At 36.5% G+C, this 22,640-nt stretch overlaps 2 protein-coding genes across 7 annotated transcripts in view; both read right to left on the minus strand.

The window, feature by feature from the left end:
- Positions 1 to 1,252: 1,252 nt before the first annotated feature.
- LOC108137015 (retinol dehydrogenase 13) lies at positions 1,253 to 13,575 on the minus strand. The gene is made up of 5 exons (XM_017258514.2): positions 13,341 to 13,575; positions 10,690 to 11,342; positions 10,116 to 10,179; positions 1,632 to 1,778; positions 1,253 to 1,511 (listed from the first exon to the last, which is right to left on the minus strand). The coding sequence occupies exons 1-5, from the start codon at positions 13,436 to 13,438 to the stop codon at positions 1,253 to 1,255; spliced, it is 1,221 nt and encodes a 406-aa protein (XP_017114003.1). The 5' UTR covers positions 13,439 to 13,575.
- Positions 13,576 to 16,710: 3,135 nt separating this feature from the next.
- LOC108136912 (patj homolog) overlaps positions 16,711 to 22,640 on the minus strand; it is a 28,293-nt gene continuing 22,363 nt past the window's right edge. For all 6 annotated transcript variants that reach the window (XM_017258374.2, XM_017258373.2, XM_017258372.2 and 3 more), the window contains exon 3: positions 16,711 to 18,738. The gene's annotated coding sequence lies outside the window, so the exon portion shown is untranslated. The remainder of the gene's footprint in view (positions 18,739 to 22,640) is intronic.

Here is a 22,640-nt window from a genome sequence, read left to right on the forward strand (position 1 = left end):
CTGGTTTTAATGCTATTGCCAATACGTTTAGCGTTAATACATGGTTCTATTTCCATTATAATATGACTTATGTTATTTGTATGTTACCTACACTTTAATCTTTTTACCCTTAACGGAACAAATATTCAATCAACCAACATTTTGATCTAATCAATTAAGATTGAAAATGTATTTCAATTTTGTTCTGTTGCAAGAGGTCCTAATACTCGAAATGTACAATTTTTCCGACTGTCTGCCCCTGGTATGTCCTCATGTCCTCGTCTAATCCCCACATTGTACATTGTACACACAATATAATGGAAATCGTTTTAAGCTGAACTAAAAATAATTGGCCTTGCATCTCTGGTTTCTTTTCCGTCCATACTTCCATAAATACATATGTATAGACGAGTATCTGTGCGAGTTCAAGTCCTTGTGTTGCTGGTAATCAACAGTTTGTTGGCACGCTTTGCCCTTTTTGGCCCGGAGGTTGGGAGTGGGCCAAATTTAGACGAAGTGAAGGCATTCGCAATTAGCTGATTCTCCTCTCCATTCAACCATGTGCTCATGGGTTTCCTAGCATTTGATTTTCTAAGTTTACGATTACTAATCCCATTTAGAATTTTGTTTAGAGTTTGAAATGCGGTGATGGAAGATTACTTCAGATTTAAAAATAAACATTATGTAATAAAAACTATTTAAGATATAATTTAAAAATGTAGTATATTCAAATGAGAAAATATTAAAAAAATTTTTGTAAATGTATACAATTTTTGTACAATACGTGGCTAATTTGGAAATATAGTAAATTTTGCATTTTTAATTTAATTAGATTTAAATTTGTATCCATTTTTACCAGAAAAAAACGAAACTTCCCAGCGCATTGTAAAACCATTTTTTCTTTTTCTAAAGCCGTCTTTTCTATTATTTACGCAAATTGCTGGAGACTGTCCATTCAGGCAGGCCTCTTGCAGGGATTCTCGCTCAACCGAGAGCATTTTAAATTGGAAATAAATCCAAGGCACGAGGACCAACATGTTTGCCCCATCGACTCGAACGAACAGCCTCTGAAAGAAAAGTACAAACTCGGCAAATTCTCGCTGCTCGCACATTAAAGATGCATTTATTTCTGGGGAATCATGGAGCTATATAAAGTCAGGGAGCCATATAAAAAGGAAAGGAGGCTGCCTAATGCGGCAATTGTTAAACCAAATGCAAATAGACGTTGCAGTTGGCAGTGCACGAAGAACTCAGGCCGCGTGCAAGGCATAAATCACTCCAATGACTGCCGCTGCTCCTCCCCGTTCTCCTTCCCTTTCTCTTCTGCTGCCTGGTTCGTTTCCGTTTCCGTTTCCGCCGGAGCCTCCAGCCTCAGTTCAGACTTCACCTCCAGCTCCAAATCCATGCCGAACGCCTCCCTGTCGACGGTTAGTTTGGTAACGCTTTCGAGTGTTTTTATAGTTTGCATATACAGCTTCTTGGCCAACTCCTTGTCTTGGCCCATCTCCGAACTTTCCACAATTTCGCAGTCACTGCAACGGACAACAAAAAAAAAAAAAAAAAAAAACGAGGAGGAGGGACGTAAAAAAGTGGCCAACAAAGTGCTACTAATGCGACCAACAGAAACTGGAGTGGTCATGGCAACTACTCACTTGAAGTACTCGCCGGTGACTTCCTTCAGCTGGGGATCGGTGGCCAAGCGGATGGCGCACTGAGCTCCTTCGAAGGCGTTCTTCATGAAGAGCCACATCCACGGGTAGGTGACCGCCTTCACGCAGATGGAAGACATCAGCGGCGAGCTGAAAAGTTATCCAATTATTGTATCCATTGTTCGCCATGGTGTTCTGATGTTGCACTAGCTAAACTCTTTAAATGTGTCAATTAAATGGTTTCGTTTTCCCTTAAAAGGAACTTTTCATTTATCCAAAACATATATTAAGTTTGCATTAACAAGAAAATTAATATTAATTGAATATTGAATATTAATTGAATATGAATTAATATGTATAATATAAAAAAAATAATTTATTTATTATTTTAAAAAAATTTAATTTTCTGTGAGTTTTTCTAAAATTGAGTTATAGAATTGTGGTATTTTATTGATTTTAATGACTAAGTCAAACACCAAGATATTAAATTCAATTCAAAAATGCATTCGTGTCATTTAATATATACTACAAATAAAATGAATGAATAAAGCAATTTGTAATGAAAATATTTCTTACTGATATTTATCAAACTGATATTAAACAAACTGAAAGCAAGGTACACTCTTAAACGTGCAATCCTAAAATTTGTTTGAAATTTTCAGCAAGTTATGCAGAAACATAAAAATTAATTTCATTGCTTAACTTTCTGTTTAGTATTCAAGCGGATTCCGTTTTCAATTAAATAGTTAAATCCAAGTTAAGTTTTTTATAAAGTTTTACTAATTCTGGCCTCTAAACGAAACTTTAAAAAGTTCCATTTTGGTTGCATTGCTTTAACGACATTTTCAATTGTGGCGATAAAGGGCGGCAAATCTACCAGATGTCCTGCCTTCAACTCAACCGCTCAAACGTTGATCTCCAGCTTTTGGCCAACTCCGCAACTGGGCGTGGACCAATTCTAGGTATTGAGCCCAACGAGTTGTGCGAAATGGCCACCCATGAGCCAACACCCAACCATTTCCTTGAAGCTCTTATTTTTTACGCTTACACTTAAACAAATGAGAGTAACTAACAATTGTTTGGAAATTGAATATTAAACAGTTTAAAGTCCCTTAAACCTTTTATACGATTATACCCTGTATTGTTATTATCATTATTGCACTAAAATCCCTGGTGAGTTAAAATATCTTTTTTTTGTTTCCATTTATTTTAGAGTATAAATTGGAAAACTATTGAATGTTTGAGTACAACGAAAAAATAGTTATATCTTATTTAAGACTTAAGCTTAAAGTACAAATAAAAAAAATTATATCTTATATTAAGTTTAAAAAAAAAATTGTTTAAAAAAATTGTTTCTTTGTGTTTTTCTTTGTGTAACTCGATGCTTCCTTTTCAGGAAGGATTACGAACTTGCGCGCAATTTGCTTAGCTGTCGTTGTTAATGCTTTGCGCCCTCGTTCGCCGCTTTTCCTTTTGTTTTTCCAGGCGGGCAACGAACGATGAACGGTGAGCAAGTTCACCGACACTTGAACACGATAAAACGATAAATAAATAATTAATGCGTTTAACTTTTCCATTTACGCTTTTTCCGTGACTTGAGCATTAACTGCTTTTCATTTCATTCATTTCATAGTAAGCACAGATACGGGCCACGCATAAAAGCGGTAGCATGTGTGCTCAGTGCTGGGAGGTATCTATATAGATAGTTATATTAAGGTACATTAACAGTATTTACTTCCTAGTTGGGGACATTGTTTTATTTTACAAGCATCTCATATTATAAAAATAAATTGAATAAACGATCTAAATGTACTTTATAAACCATTTTTAAATCTCCTTGAATGAGTTTTTTTTTATGCAAATTGACTATATATTTGGGAAAATAATTTAAATAAACTTAGCAAAAATGATTCAATATTTTTTACAACTGATTTTATTTTTGCTGAACAAAATATGCGGAAAATGTATATTATCATATTATAGCAAAATAATGCTAGACAAAACAAGCGAGACTTTTGCTTGTCCAAGGTACCATAAAAAGGTGTCCTTTTGGGTGTAAATCTTGTACCTCACCCAGGCTAAAACAGAACCTGTCCCATCACTGTGTATAAATGAGTCTGACCTGGCCCTGTACCCTCCCTGTGACCCCTGGAAGCCCCCCGTTCTCCTACAAAGTTAAACCTCCTTGTCCTGGGTCGAGGCTGCTGTTGATTCCATTCATCGTTTGGCGCCAGCGTTTTCATAGATACGAGTATCTGGCCTTGCTCTTCCACCCTGCAATCCTTCTCCAATATATTTCACCTCCACCCCCACTGGTTGCATTTTTAAAGAGAAACAGCATGCTGCAGGGGCTGCAGATGGTTTGTTGGGGAAATAGAAAAAAAGTGTAAGACAAAAATAAATGTGCGTGCCCGGGTCTTGACTTAGATCCGGGGGCTACTCTTTAGATTCATTGATTAGTGGCTGTTTAAGAGGTATGGTATTGGAACATTGAGGGGCTTAAAAGAGCATATAAACTTTTTAATAACTAAATATATAATAATAATTTTGTAGTCAGTCAGTTTCAAAGTTAAACAATTATTTATTTTAAGGTTGAACATCATTATCATTTTCGAAATATATACTTCATTTTTATAATATTTATTTAGCTGTGAGTTGCCAAAATTTCCTAATTTTTTTTCATTCGAAACCCCTCCATTTGTTTTGTTCAATATCCTCTTACCAATTTAATAGTATTGATATTGGGTGTCAATACCCAGGCACCCAGCCTTATATACTCGCACCTTCAATGGGCCGCTGGAAATTTCTGCCTGACTCGCTAAGCTGCATCGGTGCAAAGTTCGTTTAAAGCCCCGACCTGCGCCACCTGCTATTACCAACGCGGAAAATCCTTTAGCTGTACGTGTGAATACTCGGCCAGCCAAAGGATAAAGAGCAGCAAAATGGCTTGAAAGGAAAAAAGACCATGGCTTTTTCCGAGTATTTTCCTAAATCCCACAATAGATGGCCCTCGGGCGGAAATTGAATCCACTCTAGGGCAAAAATTAATAGCGTATACGCTACCTTAATTGCCTTTATTGGACAGCAATTCAAACGTATGAGGACTAGATGGATTTAAGTGCCTTTCTAGCGACTATTTTAAAGTGGTCTATATAAAAAATTATGTTGTTTTAAAAAGGGCTCAAAACTCTAAACATACTTTTATTTATTTTTGGATTTTAAAAACTATTTGCTTTTCATTATTAGGTAAGTACTATATTGGATTATAATGTTTTAGTCTAAAACTCTTAGGTAATGCGATTAAAAATAAAGAAAATCATATTGTACAAATGCAATATCAGGTAAATTTTTGAACCTAATACCAGATCAATGGCGATTAAATCGTTAAATCGTATTACAATATTTTATAGCTTAAAAGACCCAAACTACTTTGTAAATTTTCACTATCATGTGTAGTAAAAGGACGCAATAAATCAGCTGTGATTCAGAGCCATAAACTGACCTTCCTGTCACGATGAAGCTTGATAAAAGCGAAGCCTAATGGTAAGTGTGAGAGCCACAATCTCGAAAGCCCAGCAGGTATCAGTTTTTCAATCAATGGCAGGGCAGCTGCAACAAATGCCCGACGAGTGTCAGGATGTGGGCGTGGCCAGGATAGGAATGGCATTGCAGGGGTGAGGCTGACAGCTGCTTCAGCACTTTTGCACTTGCCAAAGAAAGTCAGAGTTATCTCCGATATGAACAGTGTATATGTAGGTATAATATGGTATGCAGGAAAGGAAGCGAGGGAGTTGACGAGTGGGGCAGCACAACAAAAGTTCAATTTGGCGCTACAAAGTCTGTAAAAAGAAAATCTACTTCCAAAGGCAAAACATGTAGCAGAATGCAGCAGCAAAAAGCACAAGAGGGAGCATGCGATGGACAGGAAGCCAGTGCATGTAAGCCACTTGCACTGCGAAAAATAGGTCCGAATTAAACATAAAACCAAATAAAGTAGGTGCAAAAAAAACAAACATTTAAATCCAAATTTTCAGAATATAAACGTCATAAATCCGGCGTATAAACTATAAACTATAAACTATAAACTTTTTCCATATTTACAGAAGGTTTTATATATTTTTAATCTCAAAATTTTTTGTTGTAATATTGTTCACCCTATTTTTGGTATTAACAACGAGTTTATTGTAAGCCTTTGATTTGTAGTGGGTCATATAACAATTATGAGAATTAAATAATATGTATAGAAAACTTCTTAGTGCTCCTTACACGTGCATCAAGCAGTTCACCTACATCCAAGCCCGCCCAGGAACCCAACTCACATTCACCTACATGTACAGTCACTTGATGTCGCTTCCGCTGTTCATTTGCTGTTTTATTGCCGCTGCCCGCAGCAGTTGGCCAAGTTGTGGGGTAAATGGGGGTTGGCTTTTACCATTAGAGGTGAGCATGTGTTTTATTTCGTCTAATTTGGTCTGGTTTTCTCTTTTGTTTGAGTCTGGTACAATATAATTGTTTTGAGCTTTTTTCAATGCCTAATGCAACTGTAAATTAAGTTTGTGTTTCTGCTGGCTTTCTTACTTGAATATTATTCATTTATAAAATATTATACTTCAGTTATCGTCTGAGATTGAGTATTGAGCAAACGTGTGTTTCAAGAAATTTTACAAAACTTTGCTTTTTAACCTTGGCAAGATTTTGAACATCTTTACCCAAATACTAATAAAATTAAGCCAAATCTTTAAATACAAATTGCTGTATATTTAAATGCAAACAAAATAGTTTTATATGTATTGTTTGTATAACAAAATATATTATTTACTTCTTTGGGTAACAATTGTGTATGGTTATTAATTAATTTATTTAGAGTAATCAAAAAAAGAAATCCCAAATATTTCATAATTTCTATTATCGAACAGTGCTCATCTCTATGATGTAATTTCTGTCTCTTAGGTTGGCTTTTCCGCTATTCTTGGCGCAGCTCCTGGGTCACGTGCGATGCCACTAGGACCAGGGCCTACTTCCGTCTGGCTCGAAGCTCCACATCCACCATCTCCATTTCCATTTCCATTGGCATGTCCATATCCTTGTCCACACCGCCATTCCACCTTCGCCTGTCAAGGTGCTGCGTTTTATGTCCAAATGATTTGTACGCTCGCCAAGGCATTTGATTTCTTTCCTACACTTTTTGTCCATTTCAGAGCACTTTTTGCTGCCGTATTGTTATGGCATTTTGCAAATTGTAATAACGCATGTTAACAATGTTTCTGGTTCGGCAGGGAAACGGGAATGGAGCTGAAGCCGAGTAGTTATACTTGTACATATGCAGACAGTATAATTTGTGTCTATGATGGATTATGTTTTCCTGGAATATGACAGCCCAACTTTGGTTTTTTTCGGGCTGAGGAGGAGTGTATCCGAAACTTTGCCTCCCTTTGCAATTTTACATCATTTATTGCCATTGAATTGTGTAATTTGTTGTACGTGCTGGTCGTATTAGCATCTGCAACAATGTGCGTTTGTATCTGTGTCCCACACACTTGAGCACCTGCCCCATTGTGCCCGAATGAGTGGGTCCTGGCCACCTATTGTCCTCGGCTTTTGGGCCCTCCACGGACCCTCTCGAATCCCCATTTACATGTGTATGTCGCATGTGCGAACAGGGCTTTATGAACAGGCTCATAATGACTAACAAATTCAATGGACGTTTGCTAATGACTAATCTTTTGTTCTTATCCAAAATGTCTAAAATCTTAAAGTAATAACTTGAAAGTGTTGACAAATTTAAACCATTTACTGAAGGGCCACAGAAATTAATTTAAAATGACTCAAAACACTTTAAATAAGCTTGTGAACCTGAAAGTTTTTTGCCTTTAATGCATTATAAAAATACCTTTTTAATATTTTATTTTAGTACAATCCTAGAATTTATTTAGACCAACAAAATTTAAGTGCGTTGAAGGGTCTTGCATTCAAAGTTACAGTACGGCCAATAATTAGCTGCTCAAAGCCTTTTAACATTTATATAAAGTAAAAAGAAAGAGAAATTTATCTAGATTTTCCTCATAACAAAATCTCTGGAATAGGTTGAATAAATAAATCTTTGAATATATCTTTCCAGACACTCTGAATAGATGTATTTCCTGAGAAATGATTTCGCATTCAGGGTCAGGCTGCCCTCGGTACCCGCACATTGTCGACAAATTCTAATTTATAACTGCCAAAAAAAAGGAAGCAGAAGAAAAACAAGGGAGAACTTTTGTGCCAGCTTAGAGAGCATCAATAAATTTCGCATTAATTCAGGTCCCCATCATTAGGAGACTGGGACCCGAACATGTTCATGTTCAGGGCCGGCAGTAAGTTCACAATGTGCCACCAACTTGATGCTGGACACCAGGGATGCCTGGTGAAGACTAATTTCCAACGATTTTAAGTAAATATTCAAAATAAATAAATTTAAATTATTTTTATGATTTTACGGTTTACTTTATCGAGTTTATAATCAATTATAAACCAGAAATTTTTAATGAGACTAATTTTGAATTTTGTTTTTAAGCCATTCGGTTGAGTTTAAGCTTTAAATATTCTTCTGCTTTACATATTATTTGATTTCGTGGTCTATAAATGAGCTTAAGTTTTCTCCTTATTATGATCCTTTGAACTTTTGGTGGAACTACCACAACTTAAGGATTGAAGAAAGCTTTAACTTTAAAAAAATATTGTATTTATAAAGTAAAATAATTTCAATAATAATTTAAATTAAATTTATTTATAAGTCTACACAATTTTTAAAATGGGCAGAACAACACAAGCACAAAGTTTTAAGGATGGCCTGTGCCTAATCTATAAAGGAATAAATCTTTTCGCAAAAAAGCCAGGCCGTCACCACAGTTGGCGGCATTAGCAGCTTCAACAGAGCCGGAGCCAGAGAAACTGTCACGGGGGTGTGTGTTTGGGTCATAACTCAAAAGGACGACGTGGCGCGGCCAGCAGGCAAAAGTTGACCCAAACGGAGCTTGGCCAAAAGTGAGAGCCGAACCAGAGCTTGACCCGCCGCCGTTTCAATTGTGGGCGACCCGCGTCTCTGACTTGGCCGCTTTTAATTACCGCATTTCACTTTTGGCCAGCATCCCGCTCCTGGTCGTTTTGGCCAATGCCACTCGATGGCAGCTCATCTGCATTTGATGATGAGGAGTGGGCGTGGCCGGGCGAAAGTTTATTGCAGATGTTGTCGTTGGCTATGACTCTTCCGATGCCCATTGTTGTGGCTCTGTGCACGGTGACAAATACCACCAAATTTTGTGAAATATTTCATTACTAACTAATCACAATATTATGTTGTTATTGCAATCATTCCTTAAATGGTTTGAATACAACAAATACTAGGAGGTAACTGTAGCCTCTGAAATATTAAAACCCGACTAAATTCCGTTATAAGTTCTTTTCTTCTAATGAAGGAAAACCAGAAAAAATTTCCTCTATGTTTTTATAAAACAAAAACTCATTAAAATAACGATATGGATTGATTATGGAATATTTTCCTCAGTGTTCTGCTTGAATTGCTGATATGGCTGTTGATGACTGTTGTCGCTGGCATTTTGTCCTTCCGCAATTTGCAACTGTTTGTCGTGTTTGCACGTCCTTTTCTGTGTATTGTGCAAATGCCCTTCTTTGGATTTGTTTTTTTCACACAGACTCACAACTAATTTGCATGCCTTAAAAGCGGATTTAGAAACAAAATGTGGATCCTCCCATTGGGAAATTGTTAAGCTTAAACATGTTTGGCCTAAGTGTTGGCAACTAATGGTAAATAGTGTAGCATGAAAATCGATGGCTGCCAGAAGTGACCATGAGTCGTAATGAGAATGGGTTTTGGGCTTATATAATTTTCTGTTCTAGTTTAATTTTCTGTTAAATTAAATTTTTTGCCAAAAAGTTTGTTATTTTTAACTAACCGAATATAAAATTATAAATATCTATAATCAATTCGTTAATTTTAGTTTCATTTTGCTAACAAGTATTCCTCAAATGTAAGGCTTTCATTTTGCATTTCAATCCAATAAGCAATTTCTCTGGTTGCATTAAGGTATTTGACCAACTCATTTGGAATTTTTAAATGAGTTTGGCCTTCGGTTGAAACGTTACCTTGATGCTGCTGCAAAAAGGGGGTTTCATTTCAAGACCCGCCCGAACGGCTTGGCAACTTTTTGATTGCATCAAAACGAGGCGCTCCCCATCCTCAAAAGATATAGACACAGTCAGAGGGATAGAAAGAGAGAGAAAAATAGAAAGAGGAAAGAGATAGAGACAAAACTAGCGTTGCTTAATGAAAGTGCAAAAGTTGTCTTCCGCGCGACCACGAAATGAGCTTAAAATTTAGTTAAAGTTAAAGTTTCGGTTGCATTTTGCACTTTGCCCCGGTTTCGTTTGAATTTCAATTTGGGTTGCGGGTTTTCCCCGGTTGGTTTGGTCTGGATCTTAGGCACTTACTTGCGAAAGTGGCGTGTTCCGCGGACGAGTCCCGGCGTACAGCAGTTGACCGTGACCGAGGTACCTGTGGGGAAATTAGCGCACTTTCGTTATTTGTTCCTCGGACATCAAGATTGCGCAGTGAATGCATCAATGATTCAGAGGGCAAACTATGCAAAAATTTGTCTCCTGCACTGAGAACATTTTTTTAATGTCTTTAAAAACAATATAATATTAATTGATTAGTTCGATGGATATGCCAGCTCTTTATCTGTGAAAAATATTTAAGAAGCTATTTTAAGGCCTATAAACTTAAGTAATATTTTAATGCTCTTTTTTCTTAGCAAATAAGGTAAGTTAATGATTTGAATAATGCGATTATTTTAATATATATATTATATATACATATTTCCCATGAAATATGGTCAAAGGCTAATAAAGATATAAACTCATTAATTACTTTTTGCTTCTGTCAAAGTCCACTAACTGAGCACTTGAGATAGCCCACAAAGCAGTTCCTCTGAGTGCAGGTCCCTATTCCGTTTGGGAAAACCCCCACCATTTTGCACCACCCCACCCACTTTTGGGCACTTACCCTTGAGTTCCCTGGCCAGCCAGCGGGTGGCCAGCAGGACGCAGAGCTTCGAGTGGGCGAAGGCTTCGCGGGCGTGGAACTTGACGGACCAGGTACCCACATTCAGGGGATCGTCGAAATCGATTTTGGCCCCCTGATGGGCGTGGGCCGAAACGAAGAGGATACGTCCTTGCTCCGAGCGCCGCAGGTGGGGCATCAGCAGGTGGGTCAGCAGGAAGGGGGCCAGGTAGTTCACCTGGCTATGCCGCTCGAAGCCATCCTCGGTGGGCACCTGGGTGTTGGCGAAGACCACGCCGGCATTGTTGACCAGCACGTCGATTCGCTCGAATTCCGCCATCAGCTGGCCGGCAAAGTGATGGACACTGCGCAGCGAACAGAGGTCCAAGTAGCGGGCCTCCACGAAGTACCTATCGGCCGGATTGTCATCATCATCCATGGAAGTCAAGGGGGTGCGGCAGCCCAGCTCCCGCTTGATTATGGCCGCCGCCCTTTCGCCCGCCTGGAGATTCCGGCAGCCGAGGATGATCCGGCCACCTCGGCCCGCCAGAGCCTGGGCTATTTCAAAGCCAATGCCGCTGTTCCCGCCGGTTACCACCACGATTTGCTCCTTGATTTGATTATCGTTCGGACAGCGCTGGCCGCTCATTAAGGTCCTGGCATGCGGGTAAAGGATGCAGATTAGATGGCGGTTGGGGAAAGGGAGTGAGTTGGTGGAGTGGGATGAGGTCTTTCGTTTATGGGTCGCTAAATTACGTCCTCCATAACACGTGTGTACAGTTGGCTAAACAACAAGCTAAACTAACAAGTGACTACATAATTAAATCTAATAAGTATGAATTCATTTAATGTACCAACAAAAAACTGAAATTTAGTTTTACTTAATAATATAACTCCTATACTGTTGAATTTAGCTACACTAGAAAAACAAGCAAATGTTTTTGTATAGTGTTCTTTGCAGCTTTTGTGGGTAGCAGAGTAATATGGGTGCTTCGGCTTATTGAGAAGCGTTAAATAAATTTGCATGCCTACAATATTTGAACTAACGTGCCTGGTGTAAATCAATTTTAGTTTCAACAAATTCGTTGCATTTGTGTGAATAATTTTTGTTCAAATATTTAAAGTCAAGCCTCAGGTTACGCACGGAATTAGTTTATCAAAAAACTTTGCTGAAACTTTAAACTCCACACCGGTATAAAATTAACTAACTACTAACTAATTAGTATTTATTTCTTGATTTCATATGGAACACAAAATTTCAACGAAATCCCAAATAATTACGTGTCTGTATTGAATTACTATTGAAGTGAATTAACTCGCATGGCTAAGTTCTAATTCATTTAAAATTCGCTTAATTACACTGTATTTTCGTTGGTGCTGTTGTGTAGAAATTTTAGTTCTATTCAATTTTATTACAATCCACTAATGGCAGCGCATTCGAAAATTCCTAAATAACATTTATAATTTGGATAGCACTAAATGAATTATTCTATTATTTGTCAATTAAAACGGCTCTGAAAAAGGCCTTTTTAATTTGAATTTGGTAAAAAGTTTTTCATATAATAAGTAAGCCTTTAAAATATTTGTGCTTCACTAAACAGTTTTTCAGCAATATAAAAATCTACGATTTCTTTTCAAATGCTTTTACTCAACTTCGTTTGAAGCCACTTAAATTGATGCAGCTTGCAGTCGGTTATTTCCTCTATAATCTTTACCACATTCCATTTGCTCCACTTCATTTGGCTGGGACTTATTTTGGCACTTTACTCCAAGCATTCTACGTCATCCTTCATTTTGGAATTCATTTGGCATTTCATTTACTTTGAGCCAAACTTTCGAAAATCCACTTTGTAAATATTTTGAAGATGGTTCAGAGGGGGATGGAGCAGTGAATGGGAGTGTGGAGTGCCATATTGCAGTCGCTTTCATTTCCATTTCCGTTTCCGCTTTCCTGGCTTATACTAACACCTGCAACTGCGGAACGACAGATAGCGTGGGGTCACAAAAACCGCGCTGCTCCAAGAGCGCAAGAATAACAAAAACAGAGAGTAAGAAGGCTACTTAATACACAGAACATCAGATACCCTTTAGAATGCTTAAACTTTTTATTTTTTTTTTTTTAATAATTAAATTATTTTAACATCACTGAGAGATCTTCTAGTAAAACTATTAATTATAATAATTATTATCTATTATCGAATCTAATAGCCATTACTTATTGAACCACATTATTAAGGTTTTTACTTGCAACGCCCAAATTAAACTCATACTTAAATGGAACCGATTAACTATCTAAGGTAATAATTAAGTAATTAACTTTTTCTTTAACATACTTATGTTTGTAATACAGATCAACCTAAAAAAAGTCTCCCCTAGTTGGAGTGTCAAAAAATGGAATTAATCTTTAGATATTACACGTTATACGGGTCTTCTCAGCAGTAATCTCTTCAATTTCCTCTTCTTTTCCCCATCATCTCTGTATGAAATCCACTTAAAAAGTTTTTCGCGAATGCTGACGGAGGGGGAGTTTTTACTGGGATGCTGCGACATTTATTTACGTGTGTCCGAGGCAAAAGTTTTTATGCTTCGAATGGGTTGGTGACGTGGTGTGGTCGGGTAAAAAAAAACAGTTTCCGTTGGCTCATCGCACTCACCGCACCGTAATCACAATGCCCACCGTAAGGGCCGCTATCGTGGGCCACCACGTGGAGAAGGGATCCGCCTCTTCGAACATGGTCAGCAGTCGCTCCATCCTCGAAAGCTCCTTTACGTCTTATCCCCTTGGCGTATCCACTTCCTCACTGCTCACTCCAATGCACTTTTTTCCTTCCTGGCTATCGATGAATAAATCTGCAACGTCGTCTGCACGGCACAATTGTTGAACGCGAACTGAACGGGATTCGTAGTAATAAATATAAATTCTCTTTGCGTGGTCAACCGCTGGGCGCAACATTCACATACGTGTAAGTACAGTGACCATTCGCTAATTGGCAACAGCTTAAATCCTTAAACTTAGAAAATTTATACAACTTTTTTTTTGTGCATATAAGCATTTAAGTTTCCATATAAGGAAACTTCTTTAAATATACTTTTAAGTAAGTAATACTTCTTGTCATTGAATCGGTTTTATATATAACAAAATAAAAATAGCTCTAATGCACATTTGTTACAAAAGTTATACAAATTAAATTCTGCTTCTAAAAATATAACATATTTTTTATGTAGTCCGTACTTACATATATTGGTATAAGCATTTTCTTTATTTGTTGGGTAATTTTTGTATTTCAAGAATTTTTAGAAAGTTCCTAAATGTTAAAACTACACTTAGCGAGGTACCCCTGCATAAATGCGGGCTTGTGAGTGGATTCGCTCACATTCGAGCGCAGATTTTCAGAGCCGGCAAGAAGATGTCATTGACAATTGAATTTAAATGACCACCCCGCTCAACAGCGCCGTCTATTTTCGCCCCTCGAAACGTCACCGGCATATTTTCAATTTACATAAATGCTTGTTGCGCAGCATGCAAAATGAACCTCTCCTCTAGCTCCTCCATTTCCTTGCCTTTTGGGTTTTCCAGCTTTTCCACCTGTCCTCGCGTTAAAGGTTAGGTGCAAATTTGAACAGGCCGCGATAAAGAAACGTGAGAGGGTCGGGAAATTTTGCTCGCTATTTACACGCGTTTTCCATTTTTTAATTTGTGTTTTTATTTCGCTTTTCAGTAATTCTTTCGCATTTTTCCCGCGGCTTACGCATTTGGTTTGCATATTTTTGCAGAGTAATGCGTTTTAATTAATCTTTTACGGTTTTAACTCGAAGATCCTCTTTTTTGTCGCCTGTATTTAAATGCTATGTGATGTGTGACCACAAGCTTAAAATAACTTTTAATAGGTGTTGCCTTAGTGAAAGTACGGAAATTTATTGGTGAAGGACATATAATGTGATAATCTTGATTTACACAAACAACAAAAGTTCGCCTATTTAAAAAAAGATTCGAAAAGATTATTTTATTTCGCTTTATACTTACTTTTGACTTTATTAATTTTAGGCTCACTATTTTAAGGGTAAATAAAAACATAAATATACTTAAACGTAGCTTTTGGCATTGATAAAAAATTTAATATAAATAACTGCACAAGCTAATAATTAATGTGTGCCCTGCTATAAAATGAATTATGAAACAAGAAAGACAGCAAACTTCGGCAAGCCGAAGTTCATATACCCTTGCAGCTATCGCAAGAATTAAATATTTTTGAAAACATTAAAATTATGATTTACTTGCGTATATGTTTAAAAACATTGAAGCTATGACGATTTGCAGCTTAATTATTTGATTGTTCTATTATATATTTTTATTATTTGTATGGGAGCTATATGATATAGTCGTCCGATTTTGATGAAATTTTAACCATAATTCTGAAATATTTAACCATTGCTATATGTCGAAGAACTAAACAAAAAATTAAAAAACAGCAAAGTTATAATTTTTTTCAATTGTTTTTCCGATTGTTCCTATGGGAGCTATATGCTATAGTCGTCCGATTTTGATGAAATTTAAACCATAATTCTGAAATATTTAACTATTGCTTTATGTCGAAGAACTAAACAAAAAATTAAAAAACAGCAAAGTTATAATTTTTTTTCAATTATTTTTCCGATTGTTCCTATGGGAGCTATATGCTATAGTCGTCCGATTTTGATGTAATTTAAACCATAATTCTGAATTATTTAACCATTGCTATATGTCGAAGAACTAAACAAAAAATTAAAAAACAGCAAAGTTATAATTTTTTTTCAATTATTTTTCCGATTGTTCCTATGGGAGCTATATGCTATAGTCGTCCGATCCGGCTCGTTCCGACTTATATACTACCTGCAATAGAAAGACAACTTTTGGGAAAGTTTCATGCAGATAGCTTTAAAACTGAAAGACTAGTTTGCATATAAACGGACGGACAGACGGACAGACGGACAGACTGACAGACGGACAGACGGACAGACGGACGGACAGACGGACAGACGGACGGACAGACGGACATGGCTAGATCGACTCTACTAGTGATGCTGATCAAGAATATATATACTTTATAGGGTCGGAAACGTCTCCTTCACTGCGTTGCAAACTTCTGACTGAAATTATAATACCCTCTGCAAGGGTATAAATATTGCTTTTTAATTGCCTAATTGTTTAACGACCCTAAAACTGGAAATTTAATTACCGACAAACGATAATTGTCAATGGCTTCAAAGCTCAACATACTGTTTGCAAATGATTGCAAAATAATTGAGAGCGAATCAGTTCTCTGTTGCATTTAAATGTGTTTTAGATATTTATAGATGCAAAATTTCGTTGTTAAAAGAAAAAATGTAAAGATGTTATTTAAAATTTTTTTTATTTACAGAAAAACTTAATTATTAAGAAAATAATGAATAAATACAAGCATATACAATATTAGAGCTCATTTTCAATTTAAAATATTCTTTCCAATTTTGGTTGCCCCTTAAATTTTATAAAAATTTTTTTTGTTTTTAATTTGTAATGGGAACTGACTTTAATATCCTTTAACACACCAAGCCCCTTTTACCTTGGTCATGGCGTACACACCGTCCAAATTTATTATCCAGAAAAGATCTCAATGGAGAGCCATCATCATTCGTTCCCGGGGACAGTGAAATACTATTCATTCCCTTTCAGTCCATTTCATTTCACTTCCTCCCACCCTTTGATACTTCAATTCAATTACACTACATCCATAAAACATGCCAGCAACTAAATATATTTTTCGAGTAATTTAGTCCGAGGCATACAGACAACATTGATAGTTTCCGTAGCCATAGCCCCTATGGGAGCTATGAAAAGTGCACTCAATGCACTTTACGCCTCCACTTTCGCAGTGTGTTGTTTCCATTTCCGGTTTAACAACTGATTGAACAGCATCCCAAAATGCGGGCTATGCCCGCCCAGTTCGAAATAAATAAAATTGCACACTCAAACGGATCTTTGTACGTGTATTAATACTTTTGTAATATTTTTCGCTTTCGTTTATTGAACGTTTCGTCAATTTACATACTCTTGTGTCTAATGTAGCATATGTTTTTTCCAAATTTGCATATTTATTTCAATTCTAATTTGCGTTGCCTTTTATGTCTCGCGTTTCGATTTGATTCGATTCTTGTTCATTGTTGTATCAAGTGTGGTTTTAGTAGTTTGCTTCAGCTAGTTGGTTTTTGCTCATACCGTGTTTTTACCATTAAAATTTAATGCTAGTTGGTAAATTTTTTCAGAAATTATGCTTCTTACATTGATGTGCGTGTACTTATATATGTGTGTGTGGTGTTTCTGTGTGGTAGTGTGGAATGATAGATATATAGATAATGTATTTGCATATTTTGTTCGAATTGCATGGAACTTTTACTTATTTCTTCTGCAAAATATAGTAGATTCCATAAGCGAAAGTGCGTGTTTTTTAATGTATTTTTTTTGTGTTAATTGGTATACGTATGGACAGTGCGTTTCATAACATTTAACTAGATAACGTTCTCGAGGGTGGGATACTTAAACCAAAGCTAGTAATAAATATTCCAGCAAATTTTAAAACACAGTTTTGAATAATCAAATTAATAAAACCATGTAAGTTATAATACGTCTCAATTACGTTAAATTTAATTTAATCAACTTTAGTTTAAAATTAAATATATTTTCATTTTTCTCTTGTGTAGTTCTGAAACGCGCTGTATGTGTTGTTATCTTAAAACTAGATTGTTCAGTTATTTGAAATAGCTTAATCATTTTATTGATGTGATCAAGTACTCTATATACAGGTGAAATCGAGTCAATTTAATTACAAAGAATCTTTTAACAGAAAGTTCGTAACAATGTAAACATTTTAAGATTCGCTAAGAACTATCAAACGTGGTTTGTTTTTCATATTTCATTTATCATTCGCTTTGTGGTTTTTCCGTTTAAAATTAGTATCACTAACAAGCTTTTGTTTTGTTTTTTAATACATGCTATGCTGCCAGAGATGAAAAGAAACACAGTCTCTTGTGGAGTCCTCACACTAGTTCTTCTCATCACTTCTAACAATGTCTTATTTTTCGATCTACTTAAGTTCAGTTTGAGTGTTTTTGTTCAATTGTGTAATTTTTGTGTTTGACTTGATACTAAAGTTAAAGTTTTACTTTTGCTTGGTCGTCAATTGTAAATATATGTAATTATATTCGTAGGCATAGAATTTGTAGTATCTATATTTAGGCATATGTAATTGTAAATACGGAATCTATGCGATATTGCAACTATCTTTCCTATACAATTTGAAAAATGTCCCCAAGTTCATGAGAGGATGGGTGTTATCTACTTAAAGTTTACTCTTAAGAAAAGCAAACTGCCACGCCCATTCGCCCAGCCTTCCTCGCCCTAGCCTTACCCATTAAAGTATGTATAAATGATTTACAAGCTAGAAATTGTAAATTTATGCTACGTAAAGTTGAAAAGGACAATAAAAATAATCTCTCGAATATTTACAGCGGACATCTAGGGTGGGCGGGGTGTGGGTATGGCTTTTTGGGTGGATATGTGAGAACTACCGGGGTGCTATCATTATTGCCATCATGGCCTCGACATATGCATACTAAACTGGAAAAATGTTTTGCAATATTTGTGAATAAATAAATTTCCCTCCTCGGTGCTTCCACTCGGAATTTCGTGTGTTTTTTCTATGTTGATGTTCAACTTTATTTGATGTTGTCAACTTTTTGTCCGCAGAAATTGTTATAAATAATTTATTGATACAACAATTTGTGATATTTTTAGAATCGTTGCGTGCCTTTCAATTTATATATTTATGCATTTTCAGTGTTCAGGCAGGGGCTATCAATTTTACCTAGCTCGTGTATAGTTAATCGATTCTGGCAATGTGCGGATTTGGTTATATAATATGTACAATTTGTTCCAATGTCCAGATTCGTTGGTTTATGCTGCTGACTTCTCTTTTTGGTTGCTTTTAGGGGTCTGGTCGTGGTGCTTTCATATGGCCGATATTAGGGTCATGAAATCTGCAAATAACAAAGCGAACATATATGAAAATTAGATTAGCGGTCGTCATGGCTGCAGCAAAGCAAATACATCATTTCAGAGCCTGTCGATAACGCTCGATTGAGTACATATATATATTCAGCTGCACATACGGTTCGATGAATTTAGTGGATGGAAATATTCAATTTGCGGTTGAAAATAAGACCACTTAGGTATTTATGCTCAAGGGAATTCCGCTTTTGTTTCAAGTGATATTTTGTTTGAATGAATACCATAACATAACATTTAAAATGCCCTAACTTAACGTTTTTTGGTAATAAGACCTAGTAACGAGTATTACTGTTAAATAAAACAGTTCACAACTATCTTTTATGATAATGAGTAAGTAAATTATATCTTGGAAACAAATTAACATATAATTCGCTACGCAATATTGATTAATAACTTTAACATAAAGGCTCACTATCTCTTCATATTTATAATATTTTGGCCATAAGCCTAACGAAATATTTACAGAATCAGGAACTAACAATATTAAAAGGGTCCAATAAATTAAGTTCATGACACCCAAATTAATGAACTTTTGCTGGCAATTAGCTCATATAAATTTATTACGCAATGCATGAGAGTAATTTCGGGTAATGCGAACGGGGCAGCCCCTGACATAATCTACTCCCGTTAGGATGCCCCCAGCGCCCTTTTTGGTAACTGCCATTGTCAGGGCCGTTGCCATTAGCTCTCAACACTTTTGGCCAGGGCTCAGACTCATTTCGTATAATGGACCATTCGGTTATTTGTTATTAACCCAAATGGACTTCAACAAATCTAAAAACCCACTGGAAAATATGGCAATACTTCGGCTCGGCCAAAATGTAACTGTAGCAACCAGAATCCAATCGATTTTAATAGTCAGAAAGCAAAAGGTTTTCTCAAGGGAATAGTGGATGAATATTGGCCTCAGTTTATGGCAAATACAGTGTGTCACAAAGCGAGAATATAAACTACATTTGGGAATCAAAATCTTCAATTTAAAATTTATTGAACGTACTTCCAAAAATGTATGGTCTGAAGACGTTAGATTCTTAAAAAACTTTATATTGATGGATTATTTGATTAAATTGTATACAATATTTTAAAACTAAAACTAAAACTCTTTTGAAAATACCAAATTTAAATACGTTTTAAAACTTATCTTAACATACTCGATAAACAGACCAAAAGAAAACTTGGTTTTTTCATTTCTCCTACACTGTATTAAGAAGGATATAGAGGGCCATGAATTTTCAGGACCTGAAAAATTTTTAATCAACACCCAGATGGCCAACAGCAACAAATGGCCCGAAACAAAAACTCGGCTAGGAAATGTCGCTAACACAAATAAAAAACAAATGCAAAATATTCCATGGCAATTTTGGCACGTGCACGCCCCACATTGTTGTAGTGGTTATTGTTGTTGCTGGTGATGTTGTTGTCGTTGGCGATTGTGTGAACCTTGATTAACGCAACAGGAGGGTAACAAGAAGGGGCGGTAAGGGGGTTTTCGGCTGGCAACATCAGCGGTAGGAATATTGTTGCTGTTTGCCAAATCTCTCGGCGCTGTCTCTCTAAATTTTAACTATGAATGTCCTGGGCCAGCAACAACAGAATATGTACACTTAGAGAAAAATGTTATGATAAGCAAATCAATTAAAGTTATAACATGGTTCCCAAATACCAGAGGTTATATGTGTTTAAAAACTTTCCATGACTCTTTTTATTAAAAAAAATTCTTAACTTATGCTACTCACAGTGTTCATTTTATTTTTCTAATTTACTTTAATTTGGTTGATTTTTCATTATTGGCGAAGAGGTAAATTTTGTATTAACAAGTGTTGCCTTAAAGGAAGGTATTGAAATGTTATACTATTAACTTACAAATAAAAAACTTCATTTTTGCTAAGTGTGTTTGCGTATTTGTGTGTGTGTGGGCTGTTTGTGTGCGAGTTGGCAGTAAAATTTGTTTACCAAAACCTTCTTAGCTTGGCTTAGTACCCTCGCACCGCCATTGTTTGTGTATTTGGATTTCGGCTCCTCTTGCCGTACTTGTTCACCCCAAAACAGCCGAAAACCACCCATCAACCCTTACCCCTTCACCTCCGCCCTTGGGTGTGAAATTTCATGCATATATGTATCTATGAGTGGCAGTGCGAGCGGGTTTGTTTGTGTGTTCGTGAGAGAGTTCGTGCCTCGCCTTTGGCCTTTTTGCTGCTTTTGCTTTTTAGCCACTTTTGTTTGTCTAGCTGTTGTTGCCTTTGTTTGCCGCTCCTTGTTCCTTGGCTTTGGGTTTTGGACAGCCCGGAGTCCTCTGACCAGGTTGTCAGCGAAAAAAAGGGGAAAAGACAGGCCAGATAACACAGAAAACGGCGTCGAACTAAAGCATCCAAACCAAGTGAAATGTAAATCGTTTTCCCGCCACTTTTCCGTTTTCGCGGAGAAAGAAAAGGGCATGTTTCGAAGACATTGTAAGCAGTTTCCTATTATACTTTTAAAACCTAGTAAAGAGTAAATTCGTCACGACTGCCCATTTTTGGTTGATATTGAAGCTTGAACTATAAATTAAGATTTCTTGTGGAGTGTTAAATTCATGACTTTTAGACTTGAAATATTAGACAAATTTGTTTGGTTTTAACTGAGATTTTTATTATTTGAATATAAAGCAAATTACTAATAAAGCCCGATCGATACTTTTATTATTGTACCCTTTTTATATTTTTTTGGTTACAAGTAGACTACTGAAAGATTATTACTGACAAATAAAAACAAACTGATCTGCAGGGTAAGCCAGTGTGCCCTCCAACTTTTCGCTTTACGATATTGCTAGAATATTATATGGCACGGCAGCCAGATGTGGATAAAGGGATTTTCGGCAAAGTGAAGGCTGAAATATATGAAACCAGCCGCAGTCTCTCGGTGGGCGTTATGTGGCAGAATCTCGGACCCTGCTTTTTTTTTTGGCCACTGGAACCGCAATGTGGAACGTGTTATGCAAATCTGGCTTGGTTTTGGTCCTTTGTTTTCCCCACCGCCATTCGGCCTGCAATGGGATCTGTTGACCATCTGCAGTGCTGACGGTGGCATCAGAAACAATTTAGCTGCTCCACTTAGCACTTTTTGTCACCTGACCATTTTTCGCCTTTATTTGATTCACTCAAAATGTTAATTTAAATTGCAAACAGTCCATTGTTTCGTGCTTATTGTTATTTTCATGTTTTCATGATTACTTCGTCCCGGTTTTTTTTAGCTTTCTCCGCAATTAGCATTGCAATGTGGGAATGGGTTTTTTCTGGGCTTCGCATTTAAAATGATATCCAAAGTAGATTGCACAAATTGCTCGCAATTATATTTAATAGCTCGTTCAAGTGGGTCCCATAAACGAAGACCGAACGGCCGTTAAGGCTCCGAGTTGGAAATATTGGGTTGGGTTCTCGAGGCGCCTTTTTCCCCTTCCATTACGGTTCGATACTCAAAGGCAAAAGCAATTTATCAAAAATCGGTCAAGAACACTCGGGAAACGGAAATAGGAAGCGCATGACCTTTTGCCAAACAAAAACTGACATAAACAGTGTGGTTTCCATAGAGAAATAATTGCAAGTGCCCTTTGTAGAAGCTTCAAATAATAATGGTGTTTATTCCAGAAGAGACAGCAATTATCCTCCACGGCATTTGTTAAATCATAAAGCTTAAATCAACTGAAATGTTGATAAACGATTTTTTACATTAAAGAATAAAAACATGTAGTATTATATGTATTGAATTTAAATAATTTTCCAGTATAATTAAAATGTAAAAATAGCTATCTCACCAGCATGCTCATACCCCTTAAAATAATAATGGGAAGGGGAGTAGTAGGTCAGGCTTACTGTATAATAAATGAAGCACATGT

The sequence above is a fragment of the Drosophila elegans genome, unplaced genomic scaffold, assembly GCF_018152505.1.
Source record: "Drosophila elegans isolate 14027-0461.03 unplaced genomic scaffold, ASM1815250v1 contig_476, whole genome shotgun sequence".
NCBI classification, from domain to species: Eukaryota; Metazoa; Arthropoda; class Insecta; order Diptera; family Drosophilidae; genus Drosophila; species Drosophila elegans.